Source organism: Oncorhynchus masou, chromosome 18 (assembly GCF_036934945.1).
Source record: "Oncorhynchus masou masou isolate Uvic2021 chromosome 18, UVic_Omas_1.1, whole genome shotgun sequence".
Taxonomy (NCBI): domain Eukaryota; kingdom Metazoa; phylum Chordata; class Actinopteri; order Salmoniformes; family Salmonidae; genus Oncorhynchus; species Oncorhynchus masou.
Window position 1 is genome coordinate 3,841,755 of NC_088229.1, and position 18,427 is coordinate 3,860,181.

Sequence of the window (18,427 nt, forward strand, 5' to 3'; positions counted from 1 at the left end):
AGAGGTACAGTATCCTTCCACTCAGTGGTCATGCCCATCGCTAGAGAGGTACAGTATCCTTCCACTCAGTGGTCATGCCCATCGCTAGAGAGGTACAGTATCCTTCCACTCAGTGGTCATGCCCGTCGCTAGAGAGGTACAGTATCCTTCCACTCAGTGGTCAGGCCCATCGCTAGAGAGGTACAGTATCCTTCCACTCAGTGGTCAGGCCCGTCGCTAGAGAGGTACAGTATCCTTCCACTCAGTGGTCAGGCCCATCGCTAGAGAGGTACAGTATCCTTCCACTCAGTGGTCATGCCCGTCGCTAGAGAGGTACAGTATCCTTCCACTCAGTGGTCAGGCCCATCGCTAGAGAGGTACTGTGTCCTCTCTGTTTAGGGTCAGTCACAGTGGTCAGGTATTCTGCCACTGTGTCCTCTCTGTTTAGGGTCAGTCACAGTGGTCAGGTATTCTGCCACTGTGTCCTCTCTGTTTAGGGTCAGTCACAGTGGTCAGGTATTCTGACACTGTGTCCTCTCTGTTTAGGGTCAGTCACAGTGGTCAGGTATTCTGCCACTGTGTCCTCTCTGTTTAGGGTCACTACAGACCCTGTAATGTTGCTATTTGGTCAGTCACAATGGTCAGGTATTCTGCCGCTGTGTACTCTCTGTTTAGGGTCATATAAATGTTGAAGAGGTTGGAGCTCAAGCTGCATCCCTGTCTCACCCCACGGCCCTGTGGAAAGAAATGTTTGTGTTTTTCCCCATGTACTAATCTCCACCCGGCACAGCAAGAAGAGGACTGGCCACCCCTCATAGTCTGGTTCCTCTCTAGGTTTCTAATCTCCACCCGGCACAGCCAGAAGAGGACTGGCCACCCCTCATAGTCTGGTTCCTCTCTAGGTTTCTAATCTCCACCTGGCACAGCCAGAAGAGGACTGGCCACCCCCTCAGAGTCTGGTTCCTCTCTAGGTTTCAAATCTCCACCCCTCAGAGCCTGGTTCCTCTCTAGGTTTCTAATCTCCACCCGGCACAGCCAGAAGAGGACTGGCCACCCCCTCAGAGTCTGGTTCCTCTCTAGATTTCTTCCTAGGTTGCTTGTTGTCTTTCTAGGGAGTTTTTCCTAGCCACCGTGCTTCTACACCTGCATTGCTTGCTGTTTGGGGGTTTTAGGCTGTGTTTCTGTACAGCACTTTGAGATATCAGCTGATGTAAGAAGGGCTTTATAAATACATTTGATTGGATTGATTGACTCAGTAATCATGCCCATCGCTATAGAGGTATGTACTGGACAGTAGTGTTGTGGAGAGGGCACTCTGACTCTAATGCATACAAGGATCATATACTGTAGTATATAAAATGTGCATTGTGGCGTTGTAGCTTGCTAGTGATTGTCAATCAAACCAATTTCCCCTTGAGGATTGAAGTAATTCATCTATCGGAAACCTTTCATCATGACGTAGAAACTACTATACTTTTTAGTGATGTGATTTACTTATTTGGTCCACTTGGTGTCACTTCAGTTATCACGTTAATGTTTTTTATGTTTATCTATTAAACCGTTGTTTTCTTACCCCCTCTCCCACTCTGTCGTTTGACCCGGGCCTTAAGCAGTTGTTTTCTCTCCCTCTGTAGTTTGACCCGGGCCTTAAGCAGTTGTTTTCTCTCCCTCTGTAGTTTGACCCGGGCCTTAAGCAGTTGTTTTCTCTCCCTCTGTAGTTTGACCCGGGCCTTAAACAGTTGTTTTCTTACTCTGTAGTTTGACCCGGGCCTTAAGCAGTTGTTCTCTCCCTCTGTAGTTTGACCCGGGCCTTAACCAGTTGTGTTCTCTCCCTCTGTAGTTTGACCCGGGCCTTAACCAGTTGTTTTCTCTCCCTCTGTAGTTTGACCCGGGCCTTAAACAGTTGTTTTCTCTCCCTCTGTAGTTTGACCCGGGCCTTAAACAGTTGTTTTCTCTCCCTCTGTAGTTTGACCCGGGCCTTAAACAGTTGTTTTCTCTCCCACTCTGTAGTTTGACCTGGGCCTTAAGCAGTTGTTTTCTCTCCCTCTGTAGTTTGACCCGGGCCTTAAACAGTTGTTTTCTCTCCCACTCTGTAGTTTGACCCGGGCCTTAAGCAGTTGTTTTCTCTCCCTCTGTAGTTTGACCCGGGCCTTAAGCAGTTGTTTTCTCTCCCACTCTGTAGTTTGACCCGGGCCTTAAGCAGTTGTTTTCTCTCCCACTCTGTAGTTTGACCCGGGCCTTAAGCAGTTGTTTTCCCTCCCTCTGTAGTTTGACCTGGGCCTTAAGCAGTTGTTTTCTCTCCCACTCTGTAGTTTGACCCGGGCCTTAAGCAGTTGTTTTCTCTCCCACTCTGTAGTTTGACCCGGGCCTTAAACAGTTGTTTTCTCTCCCACTCTGTAGTTTGACCCGGGCCTTAAGCAGTTGTTTTCTCTCCCTCTGTAGTTTGACCCGGGCCTTAAGCAGTTATTCTCTCCCTCTGTAGTTTGACCCGGACCTTAAGCAGTTGTTTTCTCCCTCTGTATTTTGACCCGGGCCTTAAGCAGTTATTCTCTCCCTCTGTAGTTTGACCCGGGCGTTAAACAGTTGTTTTCTCCCTCTGTATTTTGACCCGGGCCTTAAACAGTTGTTCTCTCCCTCTGTAGTTTGACCCGGACCTAAAGCAGTTGTTTTCTCTCCCACTCTGTAGTTTGACCCGGGCCTTAAGCAGTTGTGTTCTCTCCCTCTGTAGTTTGACCTGGGCCTTAAGCAGTTGTTTTCTCTCCCTCTGTAGTTTGACCCGGGCCTTAAGCAGTTGTTTTCTCTCCCACTCTGTAGTTTGACCCGGGCCTTAAACAGTTGTTTTCTCTCCCACTCTGTAGTTTGACCCGGGCCTTAAGCAGTTGTTTTCTCTCCCTCTGTAGTTTGACCCGGGCCTTAAGCAGTTATTCTCTCCCTCTGTAGTTTGACCCGGACCTTAAGCAGTTGTTTTCTCCCTCTGTATTTTGACCCGGGCCTTAAGCAGTTATTCTCTCCCTCTGTAGTTTGACCCGGGCCTTAAACAGTTGTTTTCTCCCTCTGTATTTTGACCCGGGCCTTAAACAGTTGTTCTCTCCCTCTGTAGTTTGACCCGGACCTAAAGCAGTTGTTTTCTCTCCCACTCTGTAGTTTGACCCGGGCCTTAAGCAGTTGTGTTCTCTCCCTCTGTAGTTTGACCTGGGCCTTAAGCAGTTGTTTTCTCTCCCTCTGTAGTTTGACCCGGGCCTTAAGCAGTTGTTTTCTCTCCCTCTGTAGTTTGACCCGGGCCTTAAACAGTTGTTTTCTTACTCTGTAGTTTGACCCGGGCCTTAAGCAGTTGTTCTCTCCCTCTGTAGTTTGACCCGGGCCTTAAACAGTTGTTTTCTCTCCCTCTGTAGTTTGACCTGGGCCTTAACCAGTTGTTTTCTCTCCCTCTGTAGTTTGACCCGGGCCTTAAGCAGTTGTTCTCTCCCTCTGTAGTTTGACCCGGGCCTTAAGCAGTTGTGTTCTCTCCCTCTGTAGTTTGACCTGGGCCTTAACCAGTTGTTTTCTCTCCCTCTGTAGTTTGACCCGGGCCTTAAACAGTTGTTTTCTCTCCCTCTGTAGTTTGACCCGGGCCTTAAGCAGTTGTTTTCTCTCCCTCTGTAGTTTGACCTGGGCCTTAAGCAGTTGTTTTCTCTCCCACTCTGTAGTTTGACCTGGGCCTTAAGCAGTTGTTTTCTCTCCCACTCTGTAGTTTGACCCGGGCCTTAAGCAGTTGTTTTCTCTCCCTCTGTAGTTTGACCCGGGCCTTAAGCAGTTGTTTTCTCTCCCACTCTGTAGTTTGACCCGGGCCTTAAGCAGTTGTTTTCTCTCCCTCTGTAGTTTGACCCGGGCCTTAAGCAGTTGTTTTCTCTCCCTCTGTAGTTTGACCCGGGCCTGGTTCTGGTATCGGCAGGGTTTGATGCAGCCAGAGGGGACCCTCTCGGAGGGTACCAAGTGACCCCCCCGGGCTATGCCCACCTCACCCACCTCCTGATGGGCCTGGCAGGCGGCAGAATATTGGTCATCCTGGAGGTTAGTGGTCTGCATTAACACACACACACACATGCACGCATAACTTTGATGATACAGTGGTAACAATACAAGGTTATAACATCTACAGAAAAGACAGAAATGCCAATGGTGGAGGTGCTGCTGTTTATATTCAGATCCACATTCCTGTAAAGAATAGAGAGGGAAAAAATACTGTTGAAGTAATATGGCTACAGGTTCATCTGCCTCACCTGAAGCCCATTCTGGTGGAAAGGCACAGACCTGTCTATATAAGGTCCCACAGTTGACAGTGCATGTCAGAGAAAAAAACAAGCCTTGAGGTCGAATGAATTGTCCATAGACCTCAGAGACAGGATTGTGTCGAGGCACAGATCTGGGGAAGGGTAACAAAATATTTCTGCAGCATTGAAGGTCCCCAAGAACACAGAGGCCTCCATCATTCTTAAATGGAAGAAGTTAGGAACCACCAAGACTCTTCCTAGAGCTGGCCGCCCGGCCAAACTGAGCAATCAGGAGAGAAGGGCCTTGGTCATGGAAGTGACCAAGAACCCAATGGTCACTCTGACAGAGCTCCCGAGTTCCTCTGTGGAGATGGGAGAACCTTCCAGAAGGACAACCATCTCTGCAGCACTCCACCAATCAGGCCTTCAAATCAAATCAAACTTTTATGTCACATGCACCGAATACAACAAGTGTAGACTTTACCCTGAAATGCTTTACTTTCAAGCCCTTAACCAATAGTGCAGATAAGAAGAGTTAAGAAAATATTTACCAAATAAACTAAAGTAAAAATAATAAAAAGTAACAGGTTTTATATAAGGGGTACCGGTACCGATGTCACGTGCGGGGGTAAAGGTTAGTTGTGGTAATTTGTACATGTAGGTAGGGGTGAAGTGACTGCATAGATAATAAATAGTGAGTATCAGCAGTGTACAAAACAAATTGGGGGGGGGGGGGGTGTCAATGTAAATAGTCTGGTGGCCATTTGATTAATTATTCAGCAGGCTTGTGGCTTGGGGGAAGAAGCTGTTAAGGAGCATTTTGGTCCTTGACTTGGCAGTCTGTGACTTGGAGAGAACAGTCTATGACTTGGGTGACTGGAGTCTCTGACAATTTTGGGGGGGCTTTCCTCTGACACCGCCTATTATATAGGTCCTGGATGGCAGGAAGCTTGGCCCCAGTGATCTTCTGGGCCATACACACTACCCTCTGTAGTGCCTTGTGGTCGGATGCCGAGCAGTTGCTGTACCAGGCAGTGATGCAACCAGTCAGGATGCTCTCGGTGGTGCAGCTGTAGAACTTTTTGAGGATCTGGGGACCCATGCCAAATCTTTTCAGTCTCTTGAGGGTGAAAAGGTTTTGTTGCGCCCTCTTCACGACTGTCTTGGTGTGTTTGGCCTTTGGTAGAGTGGCCAGATGAAGCCATTCCTCAGTAAAAAGCACATGACAGCCCGTTTGGAGTTTGCCTAAAGGCACCTAAAGGACTCTCACACCATGAGAAACAAGATTCTCTGGTCTGACAAAACCAAGATTGAAATTTTTGGCCTGAATCCCTAATAAACCCCAGGAAGAGTAGCTGCTGCCTTGGCAGGAACTAATGGGGATCCATAATAAACCCATGAAGAGTAGCTGCTGCCTTGGCAGGAACTAATGGGGATCCATAATAAACCCCAGGAAGAGCAGCTGCTGCCTTGGCAGGAACTAATGGGGATCCATAATAAACCCCAGGAAGAGCAGCTGCTGCCTTGGCAGCAACCAATGGGGATCCATAATAAACCCCAGGAAGAGTAGCAGCAACCAATGGGGATCTTTGTTAAATACAAAATACACAGACACCTTCTTGACTTGGTGCACCCTCGACAACCACTGTGATTATTATTATTTGACCATGCTGGTCATCTATGATCATTTGAACATCTTGGCCATGTTCTGTTATAATCTCCACCCGGCACAGCCAGAAGAGAACTGGTTCCCCACAAAGCCTGGTTCCTCTCTAGGTTTCTTCCTAGGTTTTGGCCTTTCTATGGAGTTTTTCCTAGCCACCGTTCTTCTACACCTGCATTGCTTGCAGTTTGTTTTTTTTTGGCTGGGTTTCTGTACAGCACTTTAAGACATCATGCTGATGTACGAAGGGATATATAAATACATTTGATTTGATCTGCTTTGCCATAAGGACATTTACCTTTGTCCTGTATGAGTAACTTATTTAGTGCATTCATCAGAAGATAGATAACACAGCTACAGGAAGTACATTTCTCCTCAATGTAGCCGTCAGCCATGTCCGAGCAGGAAGTGTAGCTGTCAGCCATGTCCGAGCAGGAAGTGTAGCTGTCAGCCGTGTCCGAGCAGGAAGTGTAGCTGTCAGCCATGTCCGAGCAGGAAGTGTAGCCGTCAGCCATGTCCGAGCAGGAAGTGTAGCCGTCAGCCATGTCCGAGCAGGAAGTGTAGCCGTCAGCCATGTCCGAGCAGGAAGTGTAGCTGTCAGCCATGTCCGAGCAGGAAGTGTAGCCGTCAGCCATGTCCGAGCAGGAAGTGTAGCCGTCAGCCATGTCCGAGCAGGAAGTGTAGCCGTCAGCCATGTCCGAGCAGGAAGTGTAGCCGTCAGCCATGTCCGAGCAGGAAGTGTAGCCGTCAGCCATGTCCGAGCAGGAAGTGTAGCCGTCAGCCATGTCCGAGCAGGAAGTGTAGCCGTCAGCCATGTCCGAGCAGGAAGTGTAGCCGTCAGCCATGTCCGAGCAGGAAGTGTAGCCGTCAGCCATGTCCGAGCAGGAAGTGTAGCCGTCAGCCATGTCCGAGCAGGAAGTGTAGCTGTCAGCCATGTCCGAGCAGGAAGTGTAGCTGTCAGCCATGTCCGAGCAGGAAGTGTAGCTGTCAGCCATGTCCAAGCAGGAAGTGTAGCTGTCAGCCATGTCCGAGCAGGAAGTGTAGCTGTCAGCCATGAAGTGTTAAACATTCCCTCCCGCACCTCTACAGGGTGGTTATAACCTGACTGCCATTTCGGAGTCTATGTCTGCCTGCACCAGCATTCTCCTGGGAGACCCCGCTCTGCCCCTGCCTCTTTTGCCCCCACCTCACCCCAACGCAGCAGTCAGCATCAACAACGTCATACGCACCCACTCCGCCTATTGGCGGTCCCTCAGGATACAACGTGAGTCTTGTTTCTCTGTCTGGAACTCTCAAGAATCAGAATTGTAGCAAAAGATTTTTGTTTTATCATCTGTTTAAAATGACAGGATGTGTATACTAGGGGGAGCCGTATGGGAGCCGTATACCCGGGGGGAGCCGTATACCCGGGGGGAGCCGTATACCCGGGGAGCCGTATACCCGGGGGGGAGCCGTATACCCGGGGGGGAGCCGTATACCCGGGGGAGCCGTATACCCGGGGGAGCCGTATACCAGGGGGGCGTATACCCGGGGGGGGTCCGTATACCCGGGGGGAGCCGTATACCCGGGGGGAGCCGTATACCCGGGGGGGAGCCGTATACCCGGGGGGAGCCGTATACCCGGGGGGAGCCGTATACCCGGGGGGAGCCGTATACCCGGGGGAACTGTATACCAGGGGGAACGTAATGTAATGTTTTCCCTGTATTGTTTTCTCTCTAATCAGTTCCAGAGTCTCTCCGTCTGTCTCTGCCAAACCCCAAACCCAGAGGGAAGAGGACTTCTAAGGGCAAGAAGTCTCCCAGACAGGGTAACCAGGGCAGGGCCAGCCCTGGTCAGGGGTCACCTCAGACCACACCTCAGACCACACCTCAGACCACACCTCAGACCACACCTCAGACCACACCTCAGACCACACCTCAGACCACACCTCAGACCACACCTCAGACCACACCTCAGACCACACCTCAGACCACACCTCAGACCACACCTCAGACCACACCTCAGACCACACCTCTGCCCTCTGGTGATCGGGGCGACCTTGACCTAGATGACCTCACAAAGGGACTGGTGTCACTCGACCTAAACCAAAGTACCTCAGCCAATCCCAGCCCAGCGTCTGTCCCTGTGGGTGGAGCCAGGTCGAAGGTGAGGCTCAGTCCTATGAAGAGCCCTGTTGTTAAGGAGGTTAAGACGGAGGCTGTTCCAAATACGCCCGAGATTCTCCAACCAACACCTGACGAGACAGAGACGCCGGTAAGGAGCCGTGTGAAGTCATGGTCACATACCAAACGGCACCCTATTCCCTGGTGCACTACTCTTGACCAGAGCCCTATCCAAAGTAGTGCACTATGTAGGGAATAGGGTGCCACTTTGGATGTAAGCTTTTGGCCGAGATCCCTGCTCTGTTTTTAGATCATTTATGTACTTCTGTGTGAACTCATGGGGATTGGATCAACTAAACTTTTGGGGCGGGAGGGTAGCCTAGTGGTTAGAGCGTTGGACAAGTTAACCGAAAGGTTGCTAGATCGAATCACCTGATAAGATAAAAATCTGTCTTTCTGCACCTGAACAAGGCAGTTAACCCACTGTTCCTAGACCAGTTAACCCACTGTTCCTAGACCAGTTAACCCACTGTTCCTAGACCAGTTAACCCACTGATCCTAGACCAGTTAACCCACTGTTCCTAGACCAGTTAACCCACTGTTCCTAGACCAGTTAACCCACTGTTCCTAGACCAGTTAACCCACTGTTCCTAGACCAGTTAACCCACTGTTCCTAGACCAGTTAACCCACTGTTCCTAGACCAGTTAACCCACTGTTCCTAGACCAGTTAACCCCCTGTTCCTAGACCAGTTAACCCACTGTTCCTAGACCAGTTAACCCACTGATCCTAGACCAGTTAACCCACTGTTCCTAGACCAGTTAACCCACTGTTCCTAGACCAGTTAACCCACTGTTCCTAGACCAGTTAACCCCACTGTTCCTAGACCAGTTAACCCACTGTTCCTAGACCAGTTAACCCACTGTTCCTAGACCAGTTAACCCACTGTCCACTGTTCCTAGACCAGTTAACCCCACTGTTCCTAGACCAGTTAACCCACTGTTCCTAGACCAGTTAACCCACTGTTCCTAGACCAGTTAACCCACTGTTCCTAGACCAGTTAACCCACTGTTCCTAGACCAGTTAACCCACTGTTCCTAGACCAGTTAACCCCACTGTTCCTAGACCAGTTAACCCACTGTTCCTAGACCAGTTAACCCACTGTTCCTAGACCAGTTAACCCACTGTTCCTAGACCAGTTAACCCACTGTTCCTAGACCAGTTAACCCACTGTTCCTAGACCAGTTAACCCACTGTTCCTAGACCAGTTAACCCCACTGTTCCCAGACCAGTTAACCCACTGTTCCTAGACCAGTTAACCCACTGTTCCTAGACAAGTTAATCCACTGTTCCTAGACCAGTTAACCCACTGTTCCTAGGCCAGTTAACCCACTGTTCCTAGACCAGTTAACCCACTGTTCCTAGACCAGTTAACCCACTGTTCCTAGACCAGTTAACCCACTGTTCCTAGACCAGTTAACCCACTGTTCCTAGGCCAGTTAACCCACTGTTCCTAGACCAGTTAACCCACTGTTCCTAGACCAGTTAACCCACTGTTCCTAGACCAGTTAACCCACTGTTCCTAGACCAGTTAACCCACTGTTCCTAGGCCAGTTAACCCACTGTTCCTAGGCCAGTTAACCCACTGTTCCTAGACCAGTTAACCCACTGTTCCTAGACCAGTTAACCCACTGTTCCTAGACCAGTTAACCCACTGTTCCTAGGCCAGTCATCCCACTGTTCCTAGACCAGTTAACCCACTGTTCCTAGACCAGTTAACCCACTGTTCCTAGACCAGTTAACCCACTGTTCCTAGACCAGTTAACCCACTGTTCCTAGACCAGTTAACCCACTGTTCCTAGACCAGTTAACCCACTGTTCCTAGGCCAGTTAACCCACTGTTCCTAGGCCAGTTAACCCACTGTTCCTAGACCAGTTAACCCACTGTTCCTAGACCAGTTAACCCACTGTTCCTAGACCAGTTAACCCACTGTTCCTAGACCAGTTAACCCACTGTTCCTAGACCAGTTAACCCACTGTTCCTAGACCAGTTAACCCACTGTTCCTAGACCAGTTAACCCACTGTTCCTAGACCAGTTAACCCACTGTTCCTAGACCAGTTAACCCACTGTTCCTAGACCAGTTAACCCACTGTTCCTAGACCAGTTAACCCACTGTTCCTAGACCAGTTAACCCACTGATCCTAGACCAGTTAACCCACTGTTCCTAGACCAGTTAACCCACTGTTCCTAGACCAGTTAACCCACTGTTCCTAGACCAGTTAACCCACTGTTCCTAGACCAGTTAACCCACTGTTCCTAGACCAGTTAACCCACTGATCCTAGACCAGTTAACCCTCTGTTCCTAGACCAGTTAACCCACTGTTCCTAGACCAGTTAACCCACTGTTCCTAGGCAGTTAACCCACTGTTCCTAGACCAGTTAAACCCACTGTTCCTAGACCAGTTAACCCACTGTTCCTAGGCCAGTTAACCCACTGTTCCTAGGCCAGTTAACCCACTGTTCCTAGACCAGTTAACCCACTGTTCCTAGACCAGTTAACCCACTGTTCCTAGGCCAGTTAACCCACTGTTCCTAGACCAGTTAACCCACTGTTCCTAGGCCAGTTAACCCACTCCAGTCCCCACCGTTCCTAGACCAGTTAACCCCACTGTTCCTAGGCCAGTTAACCCACTGTTCCTAGACCAGTTAACCCCACTGTTCCTAGGCCAGTTAACCCACTGTTCCTAGGCCAGTTAACCCACTGTTCCTAGACCAGTTAACCCACTGTTCCTAGACCAGTTAACCCACTGTTCCTAGACCAGTTAACCCACTGTTCCTAGACCAGTTAACCCACTGTTCCTAGACCAGTTAACCCACTCTTCCTAGACCAGTTAACCCACTGTTCCTAGACCAGTTAACCCACTGTTCCTAGACCAGTTAAACAACTGATCCTAGACCAGTTAACCCACTGTTCCTAGACCAGTTAACCCACTGTTCCTAGACCAGTTAACCCACTGTTCCTAGACCAGTTAACCCACTGTTCCTAGACCAGTTAACCCACTGTTCCTAGACCAGTTAACCCACTGATCCTAGACCAGTTAACCCTCTGTTCCTAGACCAGTTAACCCACTGTTCCTAGACCAGTTAACCCACTGTTCCTAGGCAGTTAACCCACTGTTCCTAGACCAGTTAAACCCACTGTTCTTAGACCAGTTAACCCACTGTTCCTAGGCCAGTTAACCCACTGTTCCTAGGCCAGTTAACCCACTGTTCCTAGACCAGTTAACCCACTGTTCCTAGACCAGTTAACCCACTGTTCCTAGGCCAGTTAACCCACTGTTCCTAGACCAGTTAACCCACTGTTCCTAGGCCAGTTAACCCACTCCAGTCCCCACCGTTCCTAGACCAGTTAACCCCACTGTTCCTAGGCCAGTTAACCCACTGTTCCTAGGCCAGTTAACCCACTGTTCCTAGACCAGTTAACCCACTGTTCCTAGACCAGTTAACCCACTGTTCCTAGACCAGTTAACCCATTGTTCCTAGACCAGTTAACCCACTGTTCCTAGACCAGTTAACCCACTGTTCCTAGACCAGTTAACCCACTGTTCCTAGACCAGTTAACCCACTGTTCCTAGACCAGTTAACCCACTGTTCCTAGACCAGTTAACCCACTGTTCCTAGACCAGTTAACCCACTGTTCCTAGGCCAGTTAACCCACTGTTCCTAGGCCAGTTAACCCACTGTTCCTAGGCCAGTTAACCCACTCCAGTCCCCACCGTTCCTAGACCAGTTAACCCACTGTTCCTAGGCCAGTTAACCCACCGTTCCTAGACCAGTTAACCCACCTTTCCTAGACCAGTTAACCCACTGTTCCTAGACCAGTTAACCCACTGTTCCTAGACCAGTTAACCCACTGTTCCTAGACCAGTTAACCCACTGTTCCTAGGCCAGCTAACCCACTGTTCCTAGGCCAGTTAACCCACTGTTCCTAGGCCAGTTAACCCACTCCAGTCCCCACCGTTCCTAGACCAGTTAACCCACTGTTCCTAGGCCAGTTAACCCACTGTTCCTAGTCCAGTTAACCCACTGTTCCTAGACCAGTTAACCCACCGTTCCTAGACCAGTTAACCCACCGTTCCTAGACCAGTTAACCCACCGTTCCTAGACCAGTTAACCCACTGTTCCTAGACCAGTTAACCCACTGTTCCTAGACCAGTTAACCCACCGTTCCTAGACCAGTTAACCCACTGTTCCTAAACCAGTTAACCCACTGATCCTAGACCGGTTAACCCACTGTTCCTAAACCAGTTAACCCACTGTTCCTAAACCAGTTAACCCACTGATCCTAGACTGGTTAACCCACTGTTCCTAAACCAGTTAACCCACTGATCCTAGACCGGTTAACCCACTGTTCCTAAACCAGTTAACCCACTGTTCCTAAACCAGTTAACCCACTGATCCTAGACCGGTTAACCCACTGTTCCTAAACCAGTTAACCCACTGTTCCTAAACCAGTTAACCCACTGATCCTAGACCAGTCATCCCACTGTTCCTAGACCAGTCAACCCACTGTTCCTAGACCAGTCAACCCACTGTTCCTAAACCAGTTAACCCACTGTTCCTAAACCAGTTAACCCACTGATCCTAGACCAGTCATCCCACTGTTCCTAGACCAGTCAACCCACTGTTCCTAGGCCGTCATTGTAAATAAGATTGTGTTCTTAACTGACGTGCCTAGTCAAATGAAGGTTAAATAACATTTTTAAAATGCAGGCCTTGAACTCTGACCTCCATCAGAAACAGACAGGGTTTATTTTCACCTCAAGGTTATCAATGATTGAAAATGTGAACCTTTTCTCCTATTGACTGGCTCGACTGGCTGAATTACCATCCTAGGAGGTCGCCATGGCTGCCTCAGACCCAGTTACCAAGGGAGACCAGGAGAGCGGTGCGGTGGAGGTGGAAGGGGCGTCTGGTTACGCCGAGGAGCCAGTGTTTGAGCTGTTCTGTGGAAACCAGGATGTGGACGGGGTACAGATGATATTCTGTTTGTTTTTTTTACATTTATTTTTATTTTCTCCTTTCATATTAAATTATGATTTGTTGAGGTGTTATCGGTAGAACTGTGGATCCAACCCCTCCAGGTCTTGTCTAAAATACAAAGTAAAAGAAAAAATAGTCTAAAATCTCAGTACGCCGAAGATAACAATTTGCGATTGAGGCAGAAATCTCATGTAACTTTTCAGTATTTTCGAGAGAGCAATTTTCACCTTTTTTTTTTCTCCCAACCCCCCCGCCCCCCCACGCAGAGCACCATGTACGTGGTGGAGCCCCTGTCCTGGTGCCCCCACCTAGACTCAGTGAGACCTGTTCCTGTTGGAGGTATAGATGTGTTTCGGCCCTGTGAGGACTGTGGAACCGACACTGAGAACTGGATCTGTCTCTGCTGCTACAAGGTACTGGGAACAAAGGACACTTCCTGTCCAGCGTCTGGAGGTCGACCTCTACCAGCGTCTGGAGGTCGACCTCTACCAGCGTCTGGAGGTCGACCTCTACCAGCGTCTGGAGGTCGATCTCTACCAGCGTCTGGAGGTCGATCTCTACCAGCGTCTGGAGGTCGACCTCTACCAGCGTCTGGAGGTCGACCTCTACCAGCGTCTGGAGGTCGACCTCTACCAGCGTCTGGAGGTCGACCTCTACCAGCGTCTGGAGGTCAACCTCTACCAGCGTCTGGAGGTCGACCTCTACCAGCGTCTGGAGGTCGACCTCTACCAGCGTCTGGAGGTCGACCTCTACCAGCGTCTGGAGGTCGACCTCTACCTGCGTCTGGAGGTCGACCTCTACCAGCGTCTGGAGGTCGACAGAATCACTTCTATTCATGTACATTTCATTTAAACAACTTTAGAAATTCTTTATCAACCACAAAGCAACGCTCTTCTTAGCATGAAGATAAATATATTGTCGGCAATAAGATATACAGTGAACTTTGTTGTCCTCGATTAGTGTTTTGACATCATAGCGAGATGTAACATGCCATTCTCTTGACTAGTGTTTTTTGTCTTTGCTATGTCAAGGTGTACTGTGGTCGCTATGTCAACCAGCACATGTTAACCCACGGCGTGGCGTCAGAACACCGGCTGGTGCTGAGCTTCGCTGACCTGTCGGTCTGGTGTTACTCCTGTCAGGCCTACGTCCACAACCAGGTGAGAGGAGGAGCGGGTCAAATCGGAAAAGTTTGCAACACAGAAAAGTTCACGTTCGCTTGTGAATGTCCACAATTTCGCTACAAGTTTTTGCTAATTTTGTTAGCCTTCTGGTAATAGACGGACAATGTGTTTTTTTTTTGCGCCCCCTTGTGTGCTATGCTAGTAATACCATAAATCCCGGGATGAGAGAAGGGCGCTACATTAATAGACAAGCGCAGAACTACATTTAAAACAAGAACAATATAATTAAAAGGTTGTGTACCGACTCAATTTTGAGACAACAACAGAGATCTACTATTCTAGGGCCATGTTTATCATTTACCTTTTTAATATATAACATTTACATTCAGTACGTACACACAGCTACACAGGCTAAACGGCTACACAGCTACAGAGGCTACACAGCTACACAGCTACACAGGCTACACAGCTACAGAGGCTACACAGGCTAAACGGCTACACGGCTACAGAGGCTACACGGCTACACAGGCTAAACGGCTACACGGCTACAGAGGCTACACGGCTACAGAGGCTACACGGCTACAGAGGCTACACGGCTACAGGGGCTACACAGCTACAGGGGCTACACAGCTACAGGGGCTACACAGCTAAAGAGGCTACACAGCTAAAGAGGCTACACAGCTACAGGGGCTACACAGCTACAGGGGCTACACAGCTACAGGGGCTACACGGCTACAGAGGCTACACGGCTACAGAGGCTACACAGCTACAGAGCTACAGGGGCTACACAGCTACAGGGGCTACACAGCTACAGAGGCTACACAGCTACAGGGGCTACACAGCTACAGGGGCTACACAGCTACAGGGGCTACACAGCTACAGGGGCTACACAGCTACAGAGGCTACACAGCTACAGAGGCTAAGCTGTATCGGAGTCAGACACTTTCTAATGGTGGTTTTAACTCAGGGATAAGAGAGTGTTCATACTTGTACATTTCTAAAGTGGGTTAGCACCAACCTTAGCCCAGGGCTAGCTGACAGTGCTCTAGAGCAGGGTTAGCACCAACCTTAGCCCAGGGCTAGCTGACAGTGCTCTAGAGCAGGGTTAGCACCAACCTTAGCCCAGAGCTAGCTGACAGTGCTCTAGAGCAGGGTTAGCACCAACCTTAGCTCAGGGCTAGCTGACTGTGCTCTAGAGCAGGGTTAGCACCAACCTTAGCCCAGGGCTAGCTGACTGTGCTCTAGAGCAGGGTTAGCACCAACCTTACCCCAGGGCTAGCTGACTGTGCTCTAGAGCAGGGTTAGCACCAACCTTAGCCCAGGGCTAGCTGGCTGTGCTCTGGAGCAGGGTTAGCACCAACCTTAGCCCAGGGCTAGCTGACTGTGCTCTGGAGCAGGGTTAGCACCAACCTTAGCCCAGGGCTAGCTGACTGTGCTCTAGAGCAGGGTTAGCACCAACCTTAGCCCAGGGCTAGCTGACTGTGCTCTAGAGCAGGGTTAGCACCAACCTTAGCCCAGGGCTAGCTGACTGTGCTCTAGAGCAGGGTTAGCACCAACCTTAGCCCAGGGCTAGCTGACTGTGCTCTAGAGCAGGGTTAGCACCAACCTTAGCCCAGGGCTAGCTGACTGTGCTCTAGAGCAGGGTTAGCACCAACCTTAGCCCAGGGCTAGCTGACTGTGCTCTAGAGCAGGGTTAGCACCAACCTTAGCCCAGGGCTAGCTGACTGTGCTCTAGAGCAGGGTTAGCACCAACCTTAGCCCAGGGCTAACTGACCATTAAAAAATAAAATTAAAAAACAAGCACACATACAACTTTAAAGTCATACATACACATGAATAAAATCATAGAGGATAACACACAATAAAGTCTGGGACTTATTTCCATTGTGATCCTCTAGCTTGCTCTGGAGCGAGGCTTAGCACCGACTTTTCGGGGCTAACCAATCAGTTACTTTGTTACCTAATTAGAATTTTCCCATAAAAGTTGACCGTTGGTTTCAGATAACTCTGCTTGTGTGAAGACCGTACTCTGCTTGTGTGAAGACCGTACTCTGCTTGTGTGAAGACCGTACTCTGCTTCTGTGAAGACCGTACTCTGCTTCTGTGAAGACCGTACTCTGCTTGTGTGAAGACCGTACTCTGCTTGTGTGAAGACCGTACTCTGCTTGTGTGAAGACCATACTCTGCTTGTGTGAAGACCGTACTCTGCTTGTGTGAAGATAGCACAGGGCCAGTAGTAGTCTGAGGAATAATGCTGTGTGAAAAGGTCTTTTCTTTATGATTTTCCCCATGTGCTTAAATCTCTTCTTTCTCTCCTTTTATTTTCTCTCCTGCCCTTCTACCTGTCGTCCAGATGGTGTTTGAAGCCAAGAATGCTGCCCACTGTATGAAGTTTGGAGAGGACATGCCCCTCTCTAACTGAAGCCATACATGGATATGAGAGAGAGAGAGAGAGAGAGAGAGAGAGAGCATGCATGCATGCATGCAGTTACAACAACACGGAGGGAGGGGGAGAGTGAGAGGACATGCCCCTCTCTAACCAAAGCCAAACATCGACGACACGCAGAGAGAGAGAGAGAGGACATGGAACATATGTTGTTGTGAAAGCACAATATAAAAGACTCCTGTTCTGGTCTCGGTGCTTTTGTTAGTGCCTCTGCTTGCCTGGCAGACATGACTGTGCCTTTAAATCTCTCTTTATATTCTCACTTGTCTGTCTGTCTGTCTTTGTCACTCTCGCTCTCTCCCTCTCTTTCTCACCCTGTGTGTCTCTCTCTGCCTTTCTTTCTCTCTCTGTCTCTACTTTTTCTCTGCCTTTCTTTCTCTCCTTCCTTTCTCTCTGCCTTTCTTTCTTTCTCTACTTTTTCTCTACTTTCTCTTTCTTTCTCTTTACTTTCTCTCTTTCTTTCTCTTTACTTTCTCTCTTTCTTTCTTTCTCTCTTTCTTTCTTTCTCTTCTTTCTTTCTTTCTCTTCTTTCTCTCCTTTCCCTCCCTCCCTCCCTCCCTCCCTCCCTCCCTCCCTCCCTCCCTCCCTCCCTCCCTCCCTCCCCAGCCTAATGTCAATGAGTACAGTACCATCAAGCACAACGTGCATCAGACCAGTGATGCTTGTTGGCTTAAACATCAGTCATACGTTATTGTAAATATCATCTTTGTTTTAAATACATTGGACTCATTGACTGTTCTCGGTTCATTGTATTTGCCAAAACCTCTCTTATCCAAAATATATGTCTATGAAGCTACTCTGTCCTCACTGTGGTTCATTTAGCTGTCCTCACTGTGGTTCATTTAGCTGTCCTCACTGTGGTTCATTTAGCTATCCTCACTGTGGTTCATTTAACTGTCCTCACTGTGGTTCATTTAGCTATCCTCACTGTGGTTCATTTAGCTATCCTCACTGTGGTTCTGGATAAGAGCGTCTGCTAAATGACTTAAATGTAAATGTAAATGTGGTTCATTTAACTGTCCTCACTGTGGTTCATTTAGCTATCCTCACTGTGGTTCATTTAGCTATCCTCACTGTGGTTCATTTAGCTGTCCTCACTGTGGTTCATTTAACTGTCCTCACTGTGGTTCATTTAACTGTCCCTACTGTGGTTCATTTAACTGTCCTCACTGTGGTTCATTTAACTGTCCTCACTGTGGTTCATTTAACTGTCCTCACTGTGGTTCATTTAGCTGTCCTCACTGTGGTTCATTTAGCTGTCCTCACTGTGGTTCATTTAACTGTCCTCACTGTGGTTCATTTAACTGTCCTCACTGTGGTTCATTTAGCTGTCCTCACTGTGGTTCATTTAGCTGTCCTCACTGTGGTTCATTTAACTGTCCTCACTGTGGTTCATTTAACTGTCCTCACTGTGGTTCATTTAACTGTCCTCACTGTGGTTCATTTAACTGTCCTCACTGTGGTTCATTTAGCTGTCCTCACTGTGGTTCATTTAGCTGTCCTCACTGTGGTTCATTTAACTGTCCTCACTGTGGTTCATTTAACTGTCCTCACTGTGGTTCATTTAGCTGTCCTCACTGTGGTTCATTTAGCTGTCCTCACTGTGGTTCATTTAACTGTCCTCACTGTGGTTCATTTAGCTGTCCTCACTGTGGTTCATTTAACTGTCCTCACTGTGGTTCATTTAGCTGTCCTCACTGTGGTTCATTTAGCTGTCCTCACTGTGGTTCATTTAGCTGTCCTCACTGGTTCATTTAGCTGTTCTCACTGTGGTTCATTTAACTGTCCTCACTGTGGTTCATTTAGCTGTCCTCACTGT

At 48.9% G+C, this 18,427-nt stretch overlaps 1 protein-coding gene across 2 annotated transcripts in view; it reads left to right on the plus strand.

Moving 5' to 3' along the window:
• Positions 1-17,404, plus strand: part of hdac6 (histone deacetylase 6) — a 43,302-nt gene extending 25,898 nt beyond the window's left edge. For both annotated transcript variants that reach the window (XM_064922020.1, XM_064922019.1), the window contains exons 21-27: positions 3,880-4,029; positions 6,982-7,156; positions 7,616-8,145; positions 12,892-13,026; positions 13,305-13,451; positions 14,070-14,198; positions 16,516-17,404. In XM_064922020.1, the coding sequence (XP_064778092.1) occupies positions 3,880-4,029; positions 6,982-7,156; positions 7,616-8,145; positions 12,892-13,026; positions 13,305-13,451; positions 14,070-14,198; positions 16,516-16,584 (1,335 nt within the window). In that variant the 3' untranslated portion in view covers positions 16,585-17,404. The remainder of the gene's footprint in view (positions 1-3,879; positions 4,030-6,981; positions 7,157-7,615; positions 8,146-12,891; positions 13,027-13,304; positions 13,452-14,069; positions 14,199-16,515) is intronic.
• The last annotated feature ends 1,023 nt before the right edge of the window (positions 17,405-18,427 follow it).